At 36.9% G+C, this 24,108-nt stretch overlaps 1 protein-coding gene across 2 annotated transcripts in view; it reads right to left on the reverse strand.

The window, feature by feature from the left end:
* SPEN (spen family transcriptional repressor) overlaps nucleotides 1–24,108 on the reverse strand; it is an 83,226-nt gene that overhangs the window by 37,596 nt on the left and 21,522 nt on the right. Inside the window, exons 2-3 of one of the 2 annotated variants that reach the window (XM_004425614.3) lie at nucleotides 22,994–23,314; nucleotides 19,402–19,878 (exon numbers count right to left, since the gene is read on the reverse strand). In XM_004425614.3, the coding sequence (XP_004425671.2) occupies nucleotides 19,402–19,878; nucleotides 22,994–23,314 (798 nt within the window). Of the gene's footprint in view, nucleotides 1–19,401; nucleotides 19,879–21,733; nucleotides 23,315–24,108 lie in introns of those variants that run through there. The other variant, XM_014783892.2, reaches the window with a different exon arrangement.

Genomic DNA, 24,108 nt, shown 5'->3' on the forward strand with positions numbered 1-24,108 from the left:
AATAATGGCTGTTCTAAGTAAGGTTCTAGAACTTTGACACATATTAATAACCTGACTGAAAAATCACTGATATCTGTAAAACAAAAACATCTCATAGATCCCATTATCTAGAACTTTGTGGAATATGATCTTTAAAAATAAACATTTTCTGGGATGAAAGCAAAAGCACAATTAAAACACACACACAAAAATATTTTAAATATCTAACAAAGTCCACAGTCTTTGGATGCACTGTTCTATTTCATTCACAAATCCTGTAATTGTGAATACCTATATCAGTGGCCCTCAGTGGGGGCAATTTTGCCCCTCAAGGGACATTTTTGGTTGTCACAACTGTGAGAGGGGTGAGGCTTACTGCCATCTAGTGAGTAGAGGCAAGGGGTGCTGGTAAACATCTCATAGCGCATAACACAGCCCCCATAACAAAGAAATATCTGGCCTCAAATGTGAATAGTGCCAAAGTTGAGAAACCCTGGCCTACATTATTACGCTGCTTTCCCTTTTTCTGAAAATCAAACATGCTAATTTTAAGCTGCAATTAATTTATGTTGCATATTTTAATTTTTTATTGTTTCAATGTGTTTTTTTTTTTTTGTCAGGAAGATCAGCCCTGAGCTAACATCCATGCTAATCCCCCTCTTTTTGCTGAGGAAGACCGGCTCTGAGCTAACATCCATTGCCAATCCTCCTCCTTTTTTTTTTCCCCCAAAGCCCCAGTAGATAGATGTATGTCACAGCTGCACATCCTTCTAGTTGCTGTACGTGGGACGCGGCCTCAGCATGGCCGGAGAAGCGGTGCGTTGGTGCGCGCCCGGGATCCGAACCCAGGCCGCCAGTAGCGGAGGCGTGTGCACTTAACCGCTAAGCCAGGGGGCCGGCCCTAAGCTGCAATTCAAATGTGAGATCCTTAAATTGACTGTTCTGCCTTATTACTAATGAATCATTTCATAACAATCTTTGAATAACTCCAAAACTTACAGGAAAAAAAAATGAAGACAAAGCAACTTCTGAAAATTAGACTATTCAAGAGGAAGCTGGGATCTGAAATATTCTGGTGTCACTAGATTTTGGAAAATATGATAAAAAGGGAAATTCCAAATAGCTTTTTACAATATATGCTTTGCCATGTCAATAACATGGTCAAAGTACCTGTAGGCAAAACTGTTTTATAATTTTAAACCATTAATGGGTGAAATATACAGTACAGCTACCCCTACTCTAGTAAGGTTTACATCAATGAAAACTATTCCATTCATATTAAAATGGTTTCTCAGATCAATAGCTTTCTTTACCCTCAACCTAGGGATTTAAGGTGGTAGTTTAGTATCACAATTAGATTTTTCCTCACCAAAGTACCATGTTCAGAAGAAATTAGTAAAACTTCTATTTTGCATAACAGCTTAATGGGTATTTTCTTCTATAACTTTAAGACATTTTAAATTTGCCTTAAAAAATGACGATATAACTCAACAGTAAAAAAACAAACAAGCAGATTCAAAAATGGGCACCTTTAAACTTAAATAGATATTTTCCCAAAGAAGATATACAAATGGCCAAAAAGCACATGAAAAAAGACTCAACATGACTAATCATTAGAGAAATTCAAATTAAAACCACAATGAGACACCATTTCACACTCATTAGGATGGCTATTATCAAAAAACAGAATAAAACAAGTGTTGGCAAGGATGTAAAGAAACTGGAATCCTTGTGCATTGCTGGTAGGAAGGTAAAATGATGTAGATCCTGTGGAAAACAGTACGGCAGTTCCTCAAAAACTTAGAATTACCATATGATTCAGCAATTCCATTTCTGGGTCTAGTCACCCTTCGCTATCTGCAGAGGATTGGTTCCAGGACTCCCTCCCCACGATAACAAAATCCCAAGATGCTCAAATCTCTTATATAAAATGGCATAGTATTTCTATATAACCTACACACATCCTCCTGTATGCTTTAAATCATCTCTAGATTACTTATAATACCTAATATGATGTAAATGCTATGTAAACAGTTGCTATACTGTACTGGTTAGTGACAATGACGAGAAAAAAAAGCCTGTACACAATCAGTACAGATGCAACCGTTGTAGGCCTTTCCATCTGCAGCTGGTGCAGAACTCTCCAATATGGAGGACCAACTGTATAACCAAAAGAATTAAAAGCAGGGACACGAACAGACAGTTGTACACCCACACTCACAGCACATTTAATAACCAAAAGGTGAAAGCAACCAAGTGTCCATTGACAGATGACTGGATAAACAAAATGCGGTATCTACATACAACGAAATATTATTCAGCCTTTAAAAGGAAGGAAATTCTGACATATGCTACAACTTGGATGAACCTTGAAGACATAAGTGAAATAAGCCAGTCACAAAAGGACAAATATTGCATGATTAACTTATAGGAGGTAACCATAACTGAGTAGTCAAATTCATAGCGACAGAAAGTAGAATGGTGGTTGCCAGGGGCTGGGGGAGAGGAGAATGGGGAGTTGTTGCTTAATGTATATGGAGTGTCAGTTTGGAAAGATGAAAAGGATCTGGAGATGGCTGGTGGCAATGGTTGCACAACAATGTGAATGTTAGAACCACTGAACTGTATGGTTAAAAATGGTTAAAATGGTAAATTTTATGTTATTTTACCACACACACACACAAATACGACCTAAGAAGTAAAATACGAATTGAGCGGTTCTTCTCTTTGTCCCTTAGAAAAAGATGAGATTCCAAAGCAGTCAACTGGTTACCTGCTGCTTTTTGCCAATAAGGCTCTGCTGAATCAAGGGTCTTACAACCTGGTTTATCCAGGTCAAGTTCCTCAGAAATGATTTCAGAAAAATGAGTCAGCTCTAACTGGTAATTCTGCACTCTAATCTCTAACTGGTGATTTCTTTGCAACCATTGCAAAAGAAACAGGGAAAACACTGTTAAGACTCAACTGTATAAACAATAAATTAAGCTCTTTAGAGTCAAAGTTAATAAAAAATTGTCCAAATTCTTTACATTTAGGGTACTCATTAAGAAAAACTGTACTGCTACATTAAAGAGCGAAAATGCATTTTTTATTAAGGAACCAATATTTTAACTTTAATTTTGTTTTGGCCCACAGATTTCTTCTATCATTAGAAACTACAAAGACTTCTAAGGTGAAAAGATCTGATTTTAAAAAAAGATAATGATTAACTGAATTAACAGAGTGAAACTGACAAAAGAGGAAAGGTTTCTCTTATTAGACAAAGGTAGAGGCAGAAAGAGAACCATAATCCACTGACAGTAATTTTTCTTTTTACTGCAATCAGCTTTTACTGTTGATATAAAAAATTAATAATTTATTTCCTAAGGATTTCTTACTAGAAAATCTAGACCTTAGAAATTAACTTTTCTTGAGTTCTAGTTTCATCTAGCCTTCACCTATGAGCATCTATAAATGTCAAACATGTCTAAACTTCAGACAGGTACTGGCTTCACTTTATAGGTAAGACTAAGATTAAATATAAACCTATTTAGCGTTCACAGTCACTAAAGCGGTGGTAAACTCAACCACAACAAGTAAAATAATTGGTTTAATTTCTCTTCCTAGTCTTACATCCAAAAGTTTACATAAATGAGAGAAAAAACAAAATCAATAAAAACTACTTTTTAAAGAGTGCCTTGGGCCAGCCCCGTGGCTTAGCGGTTAAGTGCGTGCGCTCCGCCGCTGGCAGCCCGGGTTCGGATCCCAGGCGCGCACTGACGCACCGCTTCTCCTGCCATGCTGAGGCCACGTCCCACATACAGCAACTAGAAGGATGTGCAGCTATGACATACAACTATCTACTGGGGCTTTGGGGGTAAAAATAAATAAATAAATAAAATTAAAGAGTGCCTTATTTTGGCAGAAAATATTGTTTAAAATGGACGTTAATTATGCTATATGTGGTTAGCTTGCTCACAAAATATTAAGTACAAGTAACTCTGGGATGCAATTACAGCTGTAGTTAATGTTTTTAAGCTTATTACTGTCTTTGGGTGGGGTTAAATAAAAAAAATACGGAAATAGTGAGTCTATAGGATGACTGCTGGATAATTAAAGCCTACCCAAAAAAAACCTGAAGGATTATTATTCAGTCTTAAAAAAGGAAGGAAATTCTGACATTTGCTACAACATGGATAATCTTTAAAACATTATGCTAAGTGAAATAAGCCAGATGCAAAAGGACAAATATCACGTGATTCCATTTATATGAGGTATCTAGAGTAGTCTAATGTATAAAGATAGAAAAGAGAACAGTCGTCACCAGGGACTGGGGCAGAGAAGAATGGGAAATTATTGTTCAATGGGTATAGAATTTCAGTTTGGGAAGATGAAAAAGTTCTGGAGAGAGCTGGTGGTAATGGTTACACAACAAAGTAAATGCACTTAATGCCACTTAACTGTACACTTAAAAATGGTTAAAATGGTAAATTTTACATTATATATGTTTTGCCACAATTTAAAAAGGAAATCAAAGCCTTATTCAAGTTTTAGCACTAAAAACATAATTTGGTGGTTTCAAAACCAATTGTTCTAGTAAGAATAGCAAAAATGGAAAGAGCCTATGCTCTTACTAATTTATTACTAAGAATCACATGGCTTATTTTCTGGTGGGCTTTACGGGGCCCTAAAATTCCCTAGTTAACTTTAAGAATTGTAAGATGATGGACTAGCAGAGACCTAGTCACAAAGTGCTGCTTATCATTTTATGTTCAGATTTTTGGGGGGCAGATACAAGATCAGATTCTGCTAAGGACAAAATTCATAGCGGGTAAAGTGAAAAAATTATTTTTCTACATATTCTCACTATGTCCAAAACAACCTTGGCCCTAGAGTACACTTTTAGCTTAAATTCCAAAGAGCCTGGGCCCACAGTCATCACATTCTTGGCAATTCCTTAAGACTCAGAAAACTTGCTACTCAAGTAGCTCAAAGCAAAAACCATCAAACATGCATGCTCCATGAAAGTAATAAACAGATATAACATGTCTGCCTAAGGAACAAGAAACCCTTCTGCGTGGCAGCAAAGCCACATCATGGGATCCTTTATCCAAGGGTCAAAGTGAAGAGAAATCTAAACCGCCAATTATTAAACAATGGGATTTTCTCATTCCCTTAACCATATACAGTAGATAAAACCAGATATATTTCTTGTATGAACAACTAAAATGTTTCAAAAGGCATAAACTAAGAAAACATACAGATCAAGTGAAACCGTGCTTTTTTTTTTTTTTAAAGATTTTATTTATTCATTTTTTTCCCCCCAAAGCCCCAGTAGATAGCTGTATGTCATAGGTTCACATCCTTCTAGTTGCTGTACGTGGGACCCGGCCTCGGGTTGGACGGAGAAGTGGTGCCTTGGGGCGTGCCCGGGATCCGAACCCGGGCCGCCAGCATCAGAGCGTGCGCACTTAACCGCTAAGCCACGGAGCCGGCCCTGAAACCGTGCTTTTTTAATTCCAAATGGTTACATACAACTGCTGTAGCCTTTACCAAACCCACAAGTAAATTTGAACTTTGGGTTTTGCCTTTTTCCAATTTAACTTTGGTACTAATTACATCTCCTACCTATCCAGAATAAAAAAGTTTGCTACTTCCCACTTTCGAACTCTCTATTAAGGTGGTTCCAGACCCAAGAGGTTAGAAGGACACCTAACTCCCCACCAGGAAGCCTAAAGCCATCTACCGTTTGGTGCACTTGTTTGTTTATTTATAAGTGACTTCCAATTACCAAGAAGCTCCGGCCTAAAGTCCTTTTGCTTAAACAACTCCTCTGCAGTTTCTTCCAGTGGAAACAAACAGAAAGCTACGCCCAAATTGCTCCAACCACCATGACACAGCACATTCAAGAGGTTAGTCTGCCCCTCCCCCAACCATTGAAAATAAAGAATCACAGAACTCCCCAATTTGGGTAATATAAATCATGTCTAGAAGCAACATAGGCGTCTATTAAATGTGTGTCTTTTTCTAATTCCAATACCAGAATTCCACTGTATATTAACAGATACATTTTAAACCTGTATCAAAAGTATTAGCCATCACTTAAAATTTGCCTTCAGATTAAGATTTTTTTTATAATTAAAGAAAATTACTCTGGTTAAAATGATTTAATTTTCTTCTTGGGAGATTAAATTATCTAGAGGCTTAGATATTAAAGTTTTCAACAGCTGAGACATTCCCTTGGCCACTCTGGAAATCAACATGTATTTTAGCCTGACCAATACCAAATTTGTTCAAGAAGTAGTTCAGTCAATATTTTAGGCTTAAGAGTCCCAAGAGCCTTTTCCAATAACACACAATTTCAAAGAGAATAGAAGGGTCCTGAGAATTAAAAAAAAGAAAGAAAAATAACGGATTCTATTCTTCTTTAAACAAAATGAAAAGCACTAAATGGATGTACAAATTATATTAATCTTGATAGAACTGGGTTCTAGAACAGTGTCGTCCAAGAGAAATTTAATAGAAGCCAAAAATATAATTTAAAATTTTTAAGTAGCTATACTTTAAAAAGTAAAAAGAGGGGCAAGTCCCATGGCTTGGCGGTTGGGTGCGCGTGCTCCACTACTGGCAGCCCAGGTTCAGATCCCAGGCCCCCACCGGCGCACCGCTTGTCAGGCCATGCTGAGGCAGTGTCCCACATACAGCAATTAGAAGGATGTGCAACTATGACATGCAACTATCTACAGGGCTTTGGGGAAAAAAAGGAGGACGACTAGCATTAGATGTTAGCTCAGAGCCGGTCTTCCTCAGCAAAAAGAGGAGGATTGGCATGGATGTTAGCTCAGGGCTGATCTTCCTTACAAAAAATATAAAAAAAATAAGAAGTAAAAAGAAACAGGTGAATTTTAATAATGTATTTTATTTAATGTAAAATACTCAAGATATTTCAACATGCAGTCAACATAAAAATTAATACTTTTTTTGCTACATCTTCCAAATTCAGTGTGTATTTTTTTAAATAGTTCTACTGAGATATAATTTCACACCATAAAAATGACCCACTTTAAACTGTACAACAAATGGTTTTTAGTATATTTATGGAGTTATGCAATCATCATAATGTAACTTTGGTACATTTGCATCACCCCAGAAAGAAACCTCAGACCTATTAGCAGTCACTCCCCATTCTCTTCCACCCCCAGCAACAGGCAACCTACTTTCTGTCTCTATAAATTTACCTACTCTGGACATGTCATATAACGTGTGGTCTTTGTACTGGCTTCTTTCACTTAGCATGTTTCTGAGGTTCATACATGTTATAGCATGGATCAGTACTGGTGCACAGATTAGCCAAATTTTAAGTGCTCAATAGCCACATGTGGCTAGTGGATACAGTATTGGACAACCTAGTTCTGGAAGCAAAAAGCTTCCTAATAAACAAGCATATCACCCTTTAAATTACAATCCTTAAGGAAATGTCACTTATGAGAGGAAACTCTTTAGACGTTTAGCTCATTTAAAAATAATTGTTACAGTATATATAAAACCATTAAGAAAAACCAATATCAGGATGTTATCTTGATAAAGTCACATATACTTCTCATAATTCCAGACAGCTCCAACAAGTAGGCAAAATGATTCCTAAATGCATCAATTTCCACTTTAAAAGTACAAAGGAATTAATACAAAAAGTGGAATTTAGTTCCAGGGTACTTACCACTTTAAACTTTAAAAACTATCTATGTTGATGATTAAAAATAAAATACCCACCATCCCTTGGTCGGGATTATACCAACAATTCACATAAGTTGAAAAAATTTTTTTTAGTTTAATGGCATTAAGAAAAACAAATAGGGCCGACCCCGTGGTTTAGCGGTTAAGTGCGTGCGCTCTGCTGCTGGCAGCCCGGGTTCGGATCCCGGGCGCACACGGATGCACCGCTTCTCCAGCCACGGCTGAGGCCGCGTCCCACATGCAGCAATTAGAAGGATGTGCAGCTATGACATACAACTATCTACTGGGGCTTTGGGGGGAAAAAATCAATCAATCAATCAATAAATAAATCTTTAAAAAAAAAAAAGAAAAACAAATAGTTATTAACTAAGCTAAATTCTAAAAATGTCCAACCCTATTTCATGGAGCTATATATGTTTTCCCACCTGATTCTAAGAATATATGTCACTACCCCTATCTTAGCATATATTTCTAATCTCCTCTTCTACACCAAGAAACATTTTTAGAGTACAACTCTTGAGAGTCTTAGGAAAAACCAACCCTATTTTGCAAAGTTAATTATAAAATATATTTCACTTATTATTTCATCTACCTGGAACAAGGAAGTTCACTTATCGTGCAAAGTGGATTTAGAAAGATGTTCTATAAAGGTGACTCTATACGATAGCAGCAATAAATTCTAGTAGCATATAACTTAACGAATGACTAATAATTTAAATAAATAAATTACCAGAGAGTGCTCTTTCCATTTTCTCACAGGAGAAGCAATCACAAGACTACCCTTTATAGATAAAGGCAGTCACTCAGTTTGTACTCTAAGACACAGATTAAAAAAAAAAAAAATCACAGGCAGGGTGCCTGTAAAGAAATCTTGGCTAATTTTGAGCTTCAGAAAATGCTAATGTTTATTTTAAAATGAGAATACCACATTTTCCTTTATTTCTGTGCATGGATGATCTCTTGTTCCAGGCTGGGTGAAAGTATACCATGGCTTCTAAAAATGACCATAGAAAGCCTCCAAGTGAAAACAACCCAAAAAGGATAAAAGAGAGTAACAAGATCACCAAAACTGCTCTGAGTAAACTTTCACCATAAGTAACAAGACTAACAAAAGTTTCAGTCTCATTCCAAAAGTTTAAAACATAAGCAACGTTATGGAAATTTACATCTTCTATATAGCCCTGGCATCCAGAAAGACAAAAATAAATGTACTCTTTTATTTGTGGTTTTAATATTTCTTAGTGACTTCTGGGTGTTCTCTGATCAGGAATTAGACCACGTTAAATCACTTAATTCCCTTATTTCTCAAAGAGGCAAGCTGAGAAAGAGGCCCTTTATGCACAAAGTAGCCATGACACTAAAAATCTGCAATTTAAGCATAGTATTGTTTTTCTTTTTTTTAAGTTTGCTTCTAAGTCAAACAAATACAATTTGGCATAGCATTTTTAATTTTAAACTGTGTTGTTTAGAACTTTAATTTGAATTATTTTGTTAATTTTTAAAACATGTTAAAAACTTACATGAAGATTAAATTAAAACTCAGAAGGTATCAAGTCAAAAGTTTACCCCAAAACCTATTTTTATTCCTTCCACCTAACAATCAAACCAAAATAAACCCCAGCACAACCCAAGCGGGAAGAATGAAAATGGGTAAGGGAGAGACAGTTCTTTACTTCAAACAGACTAACTTAACTAAAAGCCGAGATCCGGGGGAATTTTGGTCATTAATTAATTAACTTTTTGGTAATAAATTATCACCAAATGCAGACCACGCTGCGATGCACTCAAGCAGTGGTATGGCAGAAGCTACTTTTCAAGCCTCAGCTTCTGAAGGTCAGAAGACAAAAAGTTACAGTTAAATTAAGGGAGTAATAACGGAAAGATGTATTGAAAACAGTCGAGTTCACACCAGCCTCTAGTCTTTGGCTCCTTACTGTCTGACACGCCTCCCACCTGGGAGCAAGCCCGGCTTAACTGGCAGCCACAGCTGCTCCTCCCCACAGCCTGCCCAGTCACCGCGCAGAAGCCCGCCGGGACCCCCTCTTGAGGCCCCGCCCCCTGGGCTGAGGGCTGGGCAGAAACTCTGGCAAAATAAGGAAGCCTCTGGGAGGTGGCAAGCAGCCAACTCAAACTGGATGATTCCAGTTTAGGCTGGTTTGAGTCACAAACAAGCAGTTCCTAGCTTTCCTCACAATATTCAGACACACTGGCTGCCCAGGCAGCACACAATGAGCTCTCCTCACTTACTCTCACAGCAAAGTCTACCCCGTTCTCGTTTCCCTAGCAGCAGAGGATCTTAAATGAAAGCAGGGTGCCCAACACAAAGCAAATATGGGTCAGCCCAGCACTTGTTTCCAAAACTGAGTGTTCCATACAGAACCCTAACAGTGACAACACCTACACCTCTGGAAAGCCTTACTGAAATGCTGTACTTGACAAAAAACGAAAACCAGAAAGGAAATCGATCTAATTGTAGGTCTCCATAATGGAAGTTAAGCCCACCAGAGCAATCAGAAAGCAAAAACTTCCATTTTCCATATTTAGCACAAATAAGGTTTGGCTGGTTAAAATGACCCCAAAAGACTGTGTGTAGCTTGTTGCCCAATAACAAACTATACAGCAGCCTAGAAAGGAATGTGTTTCAAAAACGTGGGCTCTTTAAGTGATCTCTGCAGTTTGCCTGCCACTGATGGGAATGAAAAACATACTACCAAAAAAATACTTGTGTGTGTGTCTGTGTCTGTATGCACGTATGTATGTGTGCGTGTGTGTGTATTTATTTATTTGGTGTACTTCTCTCCAAAGCACACACTGCTAAACATTTATTCCATGACACTAAACAGCCCCAAAACTGCATTAAGGAGAGAATGAGCAAATGCTTGTTCTTTTGGAAAGTAATAGGTATTTAAGGCAGCCACTCAAAATGAGGCAAGACAATGTGCATTTTAAATCTAATAGTTTTCTCCAGGATTGCAGACACACTAATATGCCTGCTGTTCTCTTTTATCCACCAACCCTTCTCCCTTCAAGTAGGTAGCTTTTTAAAGAACTCAGATACCAATACTTCAGAGTGGCAAATTTCAAGATAAAAACTGCATTTAATAGCCAGAAAGGTCCAGAGCAATGAATACATTTTATTTGTAACACTGATTTTCAGCAAAACAATTTCAACTATCTAAAAAAGTAAAAATGAGGCAGAAGGACAAAATAATAAACCAGGCAAAGAATGGCTGTGAAATCCAGAAAAAATCAGCTATTTAAAATGCAATATATGGTATTTTACTAAGGCTTAAAATAAGAGTGCAAAAATTCATTTCATTTAAAATGAAAATAGGGGCAAAAGATAAAGTAAGAAAACATCCCTCCTAACAATCTTTATTATCCTTGACTTTGGCTTCTTAAAGGCTTAGATAAACCTCTACTGTTCCTCTTTGAAAGTTCTCTGAATGCTCCCAAAACATACACTTCACTTGTTATCCCCCAAATCAATAAACATCTAATCATTGATTTTCTTTCTTTCTTTTTTTTTTTTATGAGGAAGATCAGCTCTGAGCTAACATCCATGCCAATCCTACTCTTTTTGCTGAGGAAGACTGGCCCTGGGCTTAACATCCGTGCCCATCTTCCTCTACTTTATATGGGACGCCGACACAGCATGGCCTGGCAAGCGGTGCGTCGGTGCGCGCCGGGATCCGAACCCTGGCTGCCAGCCAGCAGGGGAGCGCAGGCACTTAACCATTACGTCACGGGGCCAGCCCCTAATCGTTGATTTTCACATTTTAGTTAGTATGTTTTATGTTTCAATGGTCTCGGAGCACAAGTATCTTCTCTTTACACACTCAAAGAACAAAAAAATCCCATGTCAATTAAAGTGATTCATCTCAAACTAACAGGTATAAACAGAGCAGCAAAGAGGAGAAAGTTGGTATTATGCAAAAAAACATAATTTCTACTCTCATTTCAATCCTATGCAGCTATAAACAGAATAGCCAGGAAAAAACTCATGGTTTCTTTTTTTGTGTGTGTGAGGAGATCAGCCCTGTGCTAACATCTGCCAATCCTCCTCTTTTTTTTGCTGAGGAAGACGCCCTGGGCTAACATCCATGCCCATCTTCCTCCACTTTATTTATTTATTTATTTTTGTGAGGAGGATCAGCCCTGAGCTAACATCTGCCAATCCTCTTTTTGATGAGGAAGACTGGCCCCAGGCTAACATCCACGCCCATCTTCCTCTACTTTATATGGGATGCCTCCGCAGCATGGCTTGCCAAGTGGTGCGTCGGTGCGCACCCGGGATCGGAACCGGCGAACCCCGGGCCGCCACAGCACAGTGTGCACACCCAACTGCTTGTGCCACCAGGCCGGCCCCAAAACTCATGGTTTCTCATCACCAATTTCCCAACTACAGTTTAATTTCAGTTATATCATTTTTTCTGAGATTAAATGGCATTATTTTTAGTGATATACAAACTACTTTGGCCCCATAAAATATATCTGAGAATAAAGAATCACACTGCAACAAAACAAAATTTTATCTCCAACTGCATCCAGAAACTATCTGCCTATTATAGGTAAGATCACTTTTGATGATAAAAATTCAGACAAATGTCTTTATGATTAAACATTGCCACGATCACCAAAAACACTGCTAATAATATTAACTCCTTTAACACTTTAAGAAACTGACTTTTACTTCATGTATGTATTAAAACTGCTGCCATATGTGACAGTTTCCAGCACATAATGTATATCATAGCAAATTATACAGCCAGGTAATAAAATGAGCATATCTTCCCCCAATCAACATTCTAAATAAGCATACTTGTAAATAAGAGAAATGGAAGGTATACTGTCACTATCACTTGGATACATGCAATGCCACATTCCTGATGGTTTCTCTCTCACCTTTTCAGCCTCATCTATTTTCTTTCACAAGGCTGCAAGATGACAGAAATTTTGAAAAATTTTCTACATGAACTTGAAAGGGAATTATCTCTCATAACTAAAATAAATGAACTGTAAAACTTCCTCATGAAATCATAGACAAAAGGATACTGGAATAAAATTTCCCCTCAAGGAAACTGTAATCTATAGCGTCTATATTGTTCACAAAATGATTAGCAGAACTGTTCTTCATATAAAAAAAAAAGCTTCCTGGGGCCGGCCCAGTGGCGTACCAGTTAAGTGTGCACGCTACACTTAGGGCCGAGGGTTTCCAGGTTCGGATCTTGGGTACGCACCGACGCACCGCTTGTCAAGCCACGCTGTGGCGCGTCCCACATAAAGTGGAGGAAGATGGGCACGGATGTTAGCCCAGGGCCAATCTTCCTTGGCAAAAAGAGGAGGATTGGCACTGGATGTTAGCTCAGGGCTGATCTTCCTCACACACACACACAAAAAAAGCTTCCTATTAAGATGAGGGATTTTCATGCTAACACATTTTTTAGTTAAAAGGGTCACATTCCTTTTAACTGTATCTGTTGTAAAAATCCAGAATTTGTTCAATATTCTAATTACTGTTTAACTATAAGTCAGGTAAAATAATCTTAAATTGTCTAACAGAAAAAAATGAGTAGGGCTGTAGACAATTTTTGATATAATTTACTCAACATATATAATTTAAAAGAAATATACAAACAAGTTCTACAAATAATACCAGCAATAAGAAATATTTTTCATTTCCCTTTCAATAAAAAGTAAATTATTCTAACGCAAAGCTAACATACTGGACAAGAGAGGGGCATAAAACATACCATATCTTAACACAGCATCAGAGTTGAAAAGTCTGATTGTTTGAAGTTCTATATGCTTTTCTTGTTACTTAAAAGAAACACCACAAAGGCTATTTCACATGTGAGGTTTCCTGTCCTGGCACTGATTTCTTGTCCCCAAGCTTCTTCCTTATATCTTCCAACTTATGACAATTCAAAAGAAATTCTAATAATGTAATAACTATACAAGGAAAATTTCATCAAATACATTTTTTAAATCAACTTATTCCAATTTTTAAAATCTATTTAAGAAAGCTTGCTCTAAAATTCTAATTTCTTTTAACAGGCAACTAAGCACAATTTAAGGCCACATGGCTTACTGAAAGCCAGAGACAAGAGACAATGAGATGTCACCCACTACAGTTATTTTCATGTAGTTATCTTTCTTATTATTACTACATTCGTTTTAGGAGTTTCCATCTAAATGCCTAATTTTGTGATTAGAAAGAATAAAAGTCTGTAGTCATCTAACATATTCTTCTTTAGACAAACCAACAGGGTTCAGAGGAACAGAAAGGAAAAGGCTGATCACAAACCACCCCCCAAATTTTGTGTGTGTGTGTGTGAGCAAGATCAGCACTGAGCTAACATCTGATGCCAATCCTCCTCTTTTTGCTGAGGAAGACTGGCCCTGAGCTAACATCCATGCCCATCTTCCTCTACTTTATATGGGACGCCGCCACAGCATGGCTCTATAAGCAGTGTGTCGGTGCACGCCCAGGATCTGAACCTGTGAAGCAGGGCCGCCGCAGGGGAGCGCGCGCACTTAACTGCTTGCGCCACCTGGCCGGCCCCCCAAAAAATTCTTAGGGGGCAGAAGATGGGGCTGCCTTTGGTAAAGTTGGAAAGATGCACCTAGCCATAGACACAGAGATTAATTTAATTACAAGTTAACTCTTAATTAGACATGTGGATTTTCTGTTTTGGATTAGCCATAGCCAATGTTTAATTCAAACTGACTCTATTCTTGGGACTCCATACAACCTGCTCTCTTATCCATAAATTTAGTGCACAAAAAAGCGATATTTGTTAAATAAATAGATGGCTAAATGTAAACTCAAAAGTTAACTTTAGCCTAAAAAGACATTTAGGGAAGTAACCTATTGAAGCGGGAGGGGATGGAACAAGAAAAGGTTTGGATTATCCAAATCTCAACTCCCTCCCATTACCCTTTCATCCATTTTTCCTCCCATTCATTCAGTAAATCCTTACATGATGTAGAATCAAGGGCTAACTGTGGCTACAGAGTTGCTAAAACCCCTTTTTGGCAATCTGGTGAAGTCTATGGACCACTTTTCAGAATAATGTTTCTAAAGGCAAAAAGTAAAATAAATCGGGATAAAAAGGAAACCAATTATATTGACACAGTTATTAAAATGTTTAAATTTCTGTGATATAGTAATATGTCTTTATTAACATTAAATAACAATACCTAACACTGAGTTTAATAACTATTTCCCAGTAATGATGACTATAAGCCCAATTTTGAGATATCTGCAACTATAATAATAATAAATTACTTGTGGATTTATATTGGTAACAAAGTAACTCATGCTGGGTTTTTTTGGTTTTTGTTTTTTTGTGAGGAAGATCAGCCCTGAGCTAACATCCATGCTAATCCTCCTCTTTTTGCTGAGGAAGACCGGCTCTGAACTAACATCTATTGCCAATCCTCCTCCTTCTTCCCCCCAAAGCTCCAATAGATAGTTGTATGTCATAGTTGCACATCCTTCTAGTTGCTGCATGTGGGACGTGGCCTCAGCATGGCCGGACAAGTGGTGCGTCGGTGCGCGCCCGGGATCCGAACCCCGGCTGCCAGTAGCGGAACGCGCTCACTTAACCACTAAGCCACGGGGCTGGCCCACTCATACTGTTAATACCACTTTTTTTGTTGACTACTTTCATAATGGGAGGCAATGCTTAATTTCAGTTATAGGTTAACAAAAAGATGTAATTTTTTTTCCCCATCCAAGTTCAGGGACCCTGAGCCAGCCCAATCATCTCTGCTGTGATCAAAATAAACAACTGGGAAACAAAACTCAGTCAAAACTACTTTAAGGTATTAAGAAAATTTACAAACTAATTTAACTTCAAATTATTCAATTCCTTTAGCCTGTATTTAAAAAAATTCTTACAATGTGATAGAAAAAAAAAATCCAATGAGAGGAAACTATAGAAATAAAGCATGTTCAACTTCAGTGAAGGGCTTTTAAAATAAATGCTTTTGTGGAAGTTATGTATTTAAACTTTTCTGTTGAAAAGAAAAGTGACTCCCTAAATGACCATTACAAAGAAAGAGATACAACAGCAAAGGACTGCACATAGGAAAGTTTATACCATTAAGCCCCAGTTCTCACTAGTTAAATACTGTGACTAGTTTTACAGAAACAGTAAGTGTATCACTTATAAGGACTTCACAACTAGACTGCCATTAATCCCATGTTTACTCATTTGAAATGCACTGCTAGGAATCTGTTCACTAAAGCTGTAACAATGAAGGGCAATGGAGGGTGATTAATTTCCCAGTCAGTCATGTAGACAAAACAGAAACTTGTATCTACAAATAAAACCAAGCTATGTTTTATCTACTATAAGATGTTAATTTTAAGCATTTTTTAAAGGACTCGGAATGTCAGTTTCACAATCATAAAGTTTTAAAGATACAAAAACGAACCTATTTCTTCCAAAAGGAAACTGAACATTCTCAATCCACATAATATTTCATACTACTACACTAGAAGTCAATATAATGATAAAGGAAAAGAGGACATCTGATAAGGGAGGCTGAACCCAGAGATAATGGATATGCTCTGAACACCAAAGGATTTTATTTCTGTGCACTTGCTTCAATCATAATCTAATGACCAAATCTTTTAACTTTTTACATCAATTTTGCTTTATCTTTCATGTAAACTAAGAATCATGTCTATGTATTTCAAACATTTGTTGAACATGACTCTGAGAAAGGCAATATACTAGGCTCTGTGGTGTGCACAAAGGAAGACCTGGTCCTCTTCTTACAGAATAGCATCAAAAGGCCCATCATTCAGTCATATCTCCAAAAAGTTCATTCTGTTTTTCATAAATCAACATAATCTGATTCTTAATACAATGTCTCTCCCACTTGTCCCAAATCAGGCACTCTCACAGTCCAAGTTATCCTTCTCTGAGCTACTGAAATAGCCTCCTAACCAAAATCTCTCTCTCTCCTATTCTAAGTCACCAGATGCCTTTCTAAAGCACAGATCTCAACAAGCTATCTCCCTTCTCAAAATCCTTCGATAGCTCATTTCTGCATCAAGAATAAAACTCAAAATCATTAGTGTGGTTAAGTCATTCTAATTATTTGCTGTTCTCAAAACATTCTTCCACTTACTTGTATCTCTTTAAGTTCTGCCCACAATGCTCCCCATCTAGCCTAAAACTCATCTCTTCTTGTTAAAGTCTTACATATCCTTCATAGCCTGAAATCATAAAAATTTCCAGCTCCAAGTATGAATCAGGCAGCTGACAGAATAGGAAATATCCTCTATGATTGTAATTTAGTCCCGATGTAGATGTCCTAGGCTCATCCTGCCTTTGTGGGAGTTATCTTTCTGACTGTAAATATTCAGAAGCATACAACTGTTTCTTTTCTTTTTTTTTTTTAACTTTTGTATAATTTTATTTATTTATTTATTTGGTGAGGAAGATTGGCCCTGAGCTAACATCTGTGCCAAACTTCCTCTATTTTGTATGTAGGATGCTGCCACAGCATGGATTGACGAGCGGTGTGTAGGTCCATGCCCAGGATCTGAACCCATGAGTTCCCAGCTGCCAAAGTGGAGCACGTGAACTTAACCACTACGCAACCAGGCCAGTCCTACAACCGTTTCTTTTGATTACATAAACAGGGATTAGCTCCATCAAATTCCATCAGATCACCTCTGAGTTCACGCTTTTGAGCCTACAATGCTAAGGGCCAGATCCCAAACCACTGTAACTCCCACTAAAGTACAATGCCATCCTGAAGGCCTTGTATGGTGTTTCTCCTCTAACTTTAACACCTCCACAATCAGTTGGCTTTTAAATAAATTTTGAGGGGCTGGCCCCATGGCTTAGCAGTTACGTGTGTGAGCTCTGCTACTGGCAGCCCGGGTTCGGATCTCGGAGCACACCAACACACCGCTTGTCGGGCCATGCTGAGGGGGCGTCCCACGTACCGCAACTAGAAGGATGTGCAACTATAACATACAACTATCTACTGGGGCTTTGGGGAGAAAAAGGGGGAAAAAAAGGAGGAGGATTGGCAATAGATGTTAGCTCAGGGCCGGTCTTCCTCAGCAAGAAGAGGAGGATTGGCATGGATGTTAGCTCAGGGCTGATCTTCCTCACAAAAAAAAATAAAAAATAAAAATAAATAAAATAAAAAAATAAATTTTGAGGCAATGGAATGCAGTGGCATCCCTTTAATGAGATAGGTTTGGGGAAATGACTGAAACTTGAATATCTCAGACAATTTTATGTAGGAGAAAGTGGGACATGACAAGATTTTATAATCAGTTTATAGAATTCAAATGAGTCTTGTCAATCATTTATCTCAACAATACACCAAATGAAATCAAGAGAAGTTAAAAGTTTTCATTCACGTCAACAGAGCTGCAAAGCTGGAGACAGAACCTAACTCTCCTGATTTCCCAAAACTAAGTGCTTGTTTCATTATAATATGTACATCTTCCAGAATGTTTGAATTATATCTAGATACACAGATAGATGTATAAAATGTTTCTATTTATTATTTTGAATTAGAAAACTTAAGAGGCCTAAAAGGAACCATTCGTCAATTACACAATCATTCACTTGTCTTAAATTAATTCTAAGCAGGCAATACTAAAAGAAAAATAATCTGGACATATTAATCAAGTCAAAGAATTTATATCCTGTAAATTTAAAATATACACCATCTAAATTTAAAACTAGGATATACAGGATTAACAGGTTGAAGAACAAGAACTGGAAATGGGAAATGCTCAAAGACTATCAACATCTGAAGTAGTAATAATAATACCTAGCAATTATTAAAGGCAGTATGTATATAACATATATGAGTATCAAGCTAAGCACTTTACATACATTTCTTTCATTTTAATCTTCACAATAACTTTATGAAGCACAGTTCTTATAAAAGATGAGCAAGCTAAGGCCTAGAAAGTTTAAGCAACTTGTCCAAGTATAAAAGTAGTAAACTATACTATCTACCTAGATCTATGATTTCAAAACCCATATACCTCACTTCTAAACTGTTTCTTGTTAAGTTTACCTTCAATTTATTATTTTCATCTTTAGGATAAAACTCCTTTGTAAAAAAAAAAAAAAAATTCAACTAATGAAATTCGCTTACTCAGGCTTAGTGAACAGCAAAGTTACAACCTGCATTTAAAGAAAGCTTTTCTACTTGAGTCTATAAATTGGCTACCACCTTGATGTTAAAATTAGTTAAAGTTGATTTAGTCATTGATAATAAATGTGTCAACAATATATTTCATCAGTACATCTTTAACCAAACAGCTTTTACGAATTTTCAACGAAAATAATAGAAATAAGTTACTATTATAATCTAAGAAATTAAAAATTTTAAAGAGATACTACATTTTCAGTGGCACAGATTTGCTCCACACAGCTAAAGTTAGCACTTTTCTTCCTTTTTGGCCATTTTAATCTTGAGCATCTGGATGATGAAACAGTATTTGCAAATCAGCACTTAGCTTCAAGTACTTGACAGAATGGTTAATTCAATGGCCACATGCTAATCAAAGTTTCTTCATTCATTATACACATGATCCAAGATTACTTTCTTTTAAAAATATTACTATGCTAAAAATCATTATCATCGATCATGGAGAAATTGTGACAATTTATTCAAAACCTTGTCTGTTAGAACAAAAGGCTGTTAACCTACCTGTCACTGCTGGTACTACTGCTGCTGCTGATTGAATCACTACTGGAGGATCTACTCCTAGAGCCGCTGCCGCTAGGGGACCTTGTGGGTCTAGACGCTTGGCTAGCCAGCCTCTGAGGAGACTGATTTCTAGACTGGGATGAATGTGGTGACCGACTCCTGCTGTGCTGGTAATTCCGCTCTGGCCTTCTGCCTCGTACCTCCCGGGTAATATCATCCCTGTAGATATCCCTGTGTACCACACTGGGCAGTGTAAACTGCTCCCGAGCCCTAGGTTCGTATCGGGGGTCATGAGCATCAAAACGGTTTGGACTTCGACTCCGAGAAGTATAATAGAGCCCATGTTGTAAAGTCCGCTCTCGAGGATCTCTATAGTAATCCTGATCGTAATGTCTTGTCCGATCAAATCCTCCCGTCCCCCGTTCATGGTGTCCATAGGCACTATGTTCATAAGCACGCTCCCTGTTATCTGAAGCCCTGCATTTAGGAGGGGGGAAAAATATTTAATCAATCAGAAAGGGGCAAGCAAAACTAAAAGCAAGTCATGCAAACATTCACTTCAGCACTGTCTTTTGTCTTTGCAACTGGTCATTTTCTAAACAGCATAAACCTACTTAGTAAGCAAACACTAACAAGCTTAACATTTTACTTGACTCCAGAAACTATTTTCACAGCTGAGCAATCATTGTTTTAATTGATATTGGGCTTTCATGACTAGTGTTCTGCAAGTCAGTTGCTCTTTTGATTAGGGATTTTCTGGCTTATATATAGAAATATACGTATGCCACCTCCTTTTCATTTTAAGTTTAATGGAACAAGAAGAGAGTTTTAATATCAAAGTTTTCTATATTTTCATCTGATCAAAATATATACCAAATTTTTATTTACTTTGCAAATTTATTTTAGGCAAAATTTCCATGATACATTTTAACATAGACATGAAAGCCCTATTACAATGCATGTCCCAGCAGGAGGAGGGCATTTTCAAAGGTCAGAAAAAAATTTAAGTGTAACTTTTTCTCATTAGTTTTCGACTTGTTGGGTAACTATAAAAATTACTAGATTATATAAATTGCTGTGCCCAAACAATCACCTTTAATAATAAAAAGAACCTTAAAAAGACAAACAAAAAAACCCACTTAGGATATCAAAATATTGGGTTGCCACACGCTATTCTATGGTAGATTTAACTAATTACGGAATAAAGGTTATTTTATCTCCTTGTACTATCAAATTCCACATAATTTTTAAAACACCTATTCCATGATTCAATTTGCTAATGTATGTACTTAATGGTTACAGGAAATATGTTCTCTTAGGTTTTAGCTATACTCAAGTTGCCCATCATAAAATTAGGCAACTCTGGGAACTGTAAGATACTCTAAGGTTGCTATTAGCAATGATTTAACTTAAAAAAAAAATTTCCATAGGACATGAATATTTGTCAACCTAAGAGTACAAAAATTGTTGCATGTACAATTACCTACATGCAATTATGTGTTAATATTAAAAAACAATTCTAACACCATAAAGAAATCTTAAGTTCTCTACTTTTGTAGGAAACCAGAACTCATTTCCCGAGTTCCTAAAAGACCGTTTCACTTGAATCTCAACTTGAGGTTGAGTTTCTTCTCAACCTTATCTTTGGATCTATCTATCAAAAGAGATTAAGGAATCATGAAAGATACAGAAGAATTAGAATCTCTCCAATGACAAATACCTGGCAAAAATCTTACAACTAATACCATGTCCCCAGTATGTCCCTAGATCCCGAATCTCTCCAACTAATCTTCATCTTCACCCACCATTTCACTTAGTGGCAACCATACCTTCCTAGGCTACTTTCGCTTTCTGCTGCTATTATGAAAAGCAACTGGCGTGGCAAAAAATTCAATAATATCTTTCCTAATTAAATATATTAAATGACTTTCTCCTTTTTTATTCACTACATTTCTGGAATCTGGATAGATATTTCAATGCCTAACAAACAAGAGGGTTTCCTTTGAGACTTAAGAGAAAATTTCATAAATAATTCAATTAGCACCCTATCAAATGTTAATCAGTGAAAGCTGTTATTAATGATATAACAGAAGCAATAGGCAACAGTTCTAGAAGAATTACTGCTACAGCTGATATTTTATAAATACGCAAAGTTCTTATCCATTAGGAAGATACAGAAGGCAGGCACAAGAAGCTAGCAGAGCTGAAATCTAACAGCTATTCTTTGATTCATCTATTAGTACTAAATACTTCTAGAGTTAGTGGGAAAAAAAGAGAGAGTTTGACTTGGGTTAGGAGAGGGGCTAATATACACAGGTCAGGACATACCAACCTTTTCCAACTGTGGAAACACGACCTATAATCCCAATTAAATCTAGGGAGAGAATTGTGAACATAACTTCCCCAATTTTGGCCCCTCTTATGGGGGTAATCCACCTTCTTAATGGGCAAGGGTGTCAAATGATATTTAGATGAACCACAAGGAAAAAGAAATCTTAGTGACCAGATAAAATAATTCCAGTGGAAGCAAGTAGTCCCAGACAAACTGTAACTCTCAAACCCCCAGACTTCTTTCTTGAGATAGTAGACAATTATAAATTGATCCACATTCATAAAAATTTCCAGCCCTAAGTATGAATCAGGCAGCTGACAGAAGAAGAAATATCTTCTTTGATTCCACCAAGTGAGGAAGGCACAGTTGCTCGCCAATAGTTCACCTTTGTAGCCATCCAGCACAGTCAATTTTGATTGCTGTATCCACAACTGATCGTCACCATATGTTCAAAGCTAAAGTACCTTTAACTGGATAGCAACTTGCTTAAGAAACAAGATAGTAATCCTCTTCCCCTGGGCTAATGGAATCTTGACTGCATGACATCCCCAACATTCCAGCAATTAGAAAAGAATGGCGATATTCCAGGATTTAGGAACGTCCATCATCTCAATTTTTCCCCATTCCATCAAGGAGTATAATTCCAACATGGAAACTGTGTAGATCCAAAATGGAAACATCAAACATCGACTTCCCTCTTCTTCATCCAAGTACACATTTCCAGGTTAAAGTATTGTTTGTAGAATCCAAGTGGTTGAATCATTATGGTCTGCTAGGTTTTTTGGTGACAATCCAATTCATTTGTACACTTCATGTAGTGAAAACTGATAAGCAGATATCAACTTCTAAAAGAATCTGTAGGCTCTAATATTCCAGAAATATTCCATATAGTACAACCACAAAATCTGTAGCCAAATAGCTCCATCATGTAACGGATATATCCAAGGAAGGCCTTAACATTATCCAAGAGAAGGAATAATTAATTCTAGAAGACAGGTAACTCCAAAACTGATGCTGCCATACCAAATCTTCCACCACTTTATCTCTCAGGAGTAGATATCCAACCAGCTGCAGGAAATATCCTCTACGATTCCATAAGATACCAGCCACTGGGATAGAAATCACTTCCGTTTCCAACCCAAAATAGGAAACATTGAGAATGCCCAAAACTTTAAATCCATCTGGGGCCCCTAAATATGAGTTTCTGTTTCTCACCATATCAAATACAAAATACCTGCCTAGAGAAACCTTGCAACTTACCCATCAAGTCTCCGCTCATAACGTCCTTCTCGTGCATGAAGTGATGGTGGGGGGCCATAAGCAGGCCCTCCACCACCTCCTCTGAACCCAGAAACCTCTCTACTACGAGATGCTATGGAAACTGTATCATCCAATCCCCGAGCAGCACTCGGAATGGTGCCTGGTTCATTATAATCCGTGCGTAGGTCTCTATCTCCCATTTTGTTGACTGAATTGTGAGCTTTCTGTGCACTTTTGATGTCCACAAAATCCACAAAGGCAGCCACTCCTCCTTCAGATCCCCTCTTGGGGAGAATTTTGACACTTTCCACGCGGCCATATCTGGAAAAAATAAAGTCAACATTATTGTGGCACAGCAATAATTTTCCAAAAACAGTTTTTGAAAATTTTTTTCTCATTTTTAGACAATTTATATTATGTATACATGGGGGAAGGGTTGCAAAGTAACATTTAAAATGGCTTTTACACTCACATTTTTCTTTCTTGGGGCAAGTATTTACAAATATTTTAACCACATTATTTGATTGCTTTCATTTCTTAAATATAATATTTACTAAACTATCTTTTACCTTTCTAGAACACTTAGCTGAAATGAATCTCAGAAGTTATTAGAAATTTTTACATTCTAAAAAAAGGATCTTGAACCTAAGATTGATCAAAGTAACTTACAAATCTTAAAAGATTATTAAAGTAAAAATTGAAACTAGAAATAGCTACTTTATAAAGATTTCATTTTAATTAATTAAGTGAAAATGATCTCACTGAAAAAATGAGATGATTTCAAACACTCCTTACTTGAAGGCAAAATAAATCCAAATATTTTGTGTGTCCATTTGCAAGTGACAGTCTATATTTTTCTATTTAATTTTTTTTCAAGGGGTTAAAAGAAAACTTAAAATTTATAATTTAGGTATAATTAAAATTATTTTTCATATAAATTAATAAATACGAGAAAATCTTTGATAGACCATATATATGTTATCATTTTTATTCCAAAAAAATGTTTACTATGTCTGTAAAGAAAAATTTTAGGGCACCTTTTATACTTTGAAGCATATATATAATAAATATAATTATTTGGAATAAAAATAATTCATGAATATTCTACAAATTCT

The sequence above is a fragment of the Ceratotherium simum genome, chromosome 22 (genome assembly GCF_057802395.1).
Source record: "Ceratotherium simum simum isolate JZ-2026a chromosome 22, ASM5780239v1, whole genome shotgun sequence".
Classification (NCBI taxonomy): domain Eukaryota; kingdom Metazoa; phylum Chordata; class Mammalia; order Perissodactyla; family Rhinocerotidae; genus Ceratotherium; species Ceratotherium simum.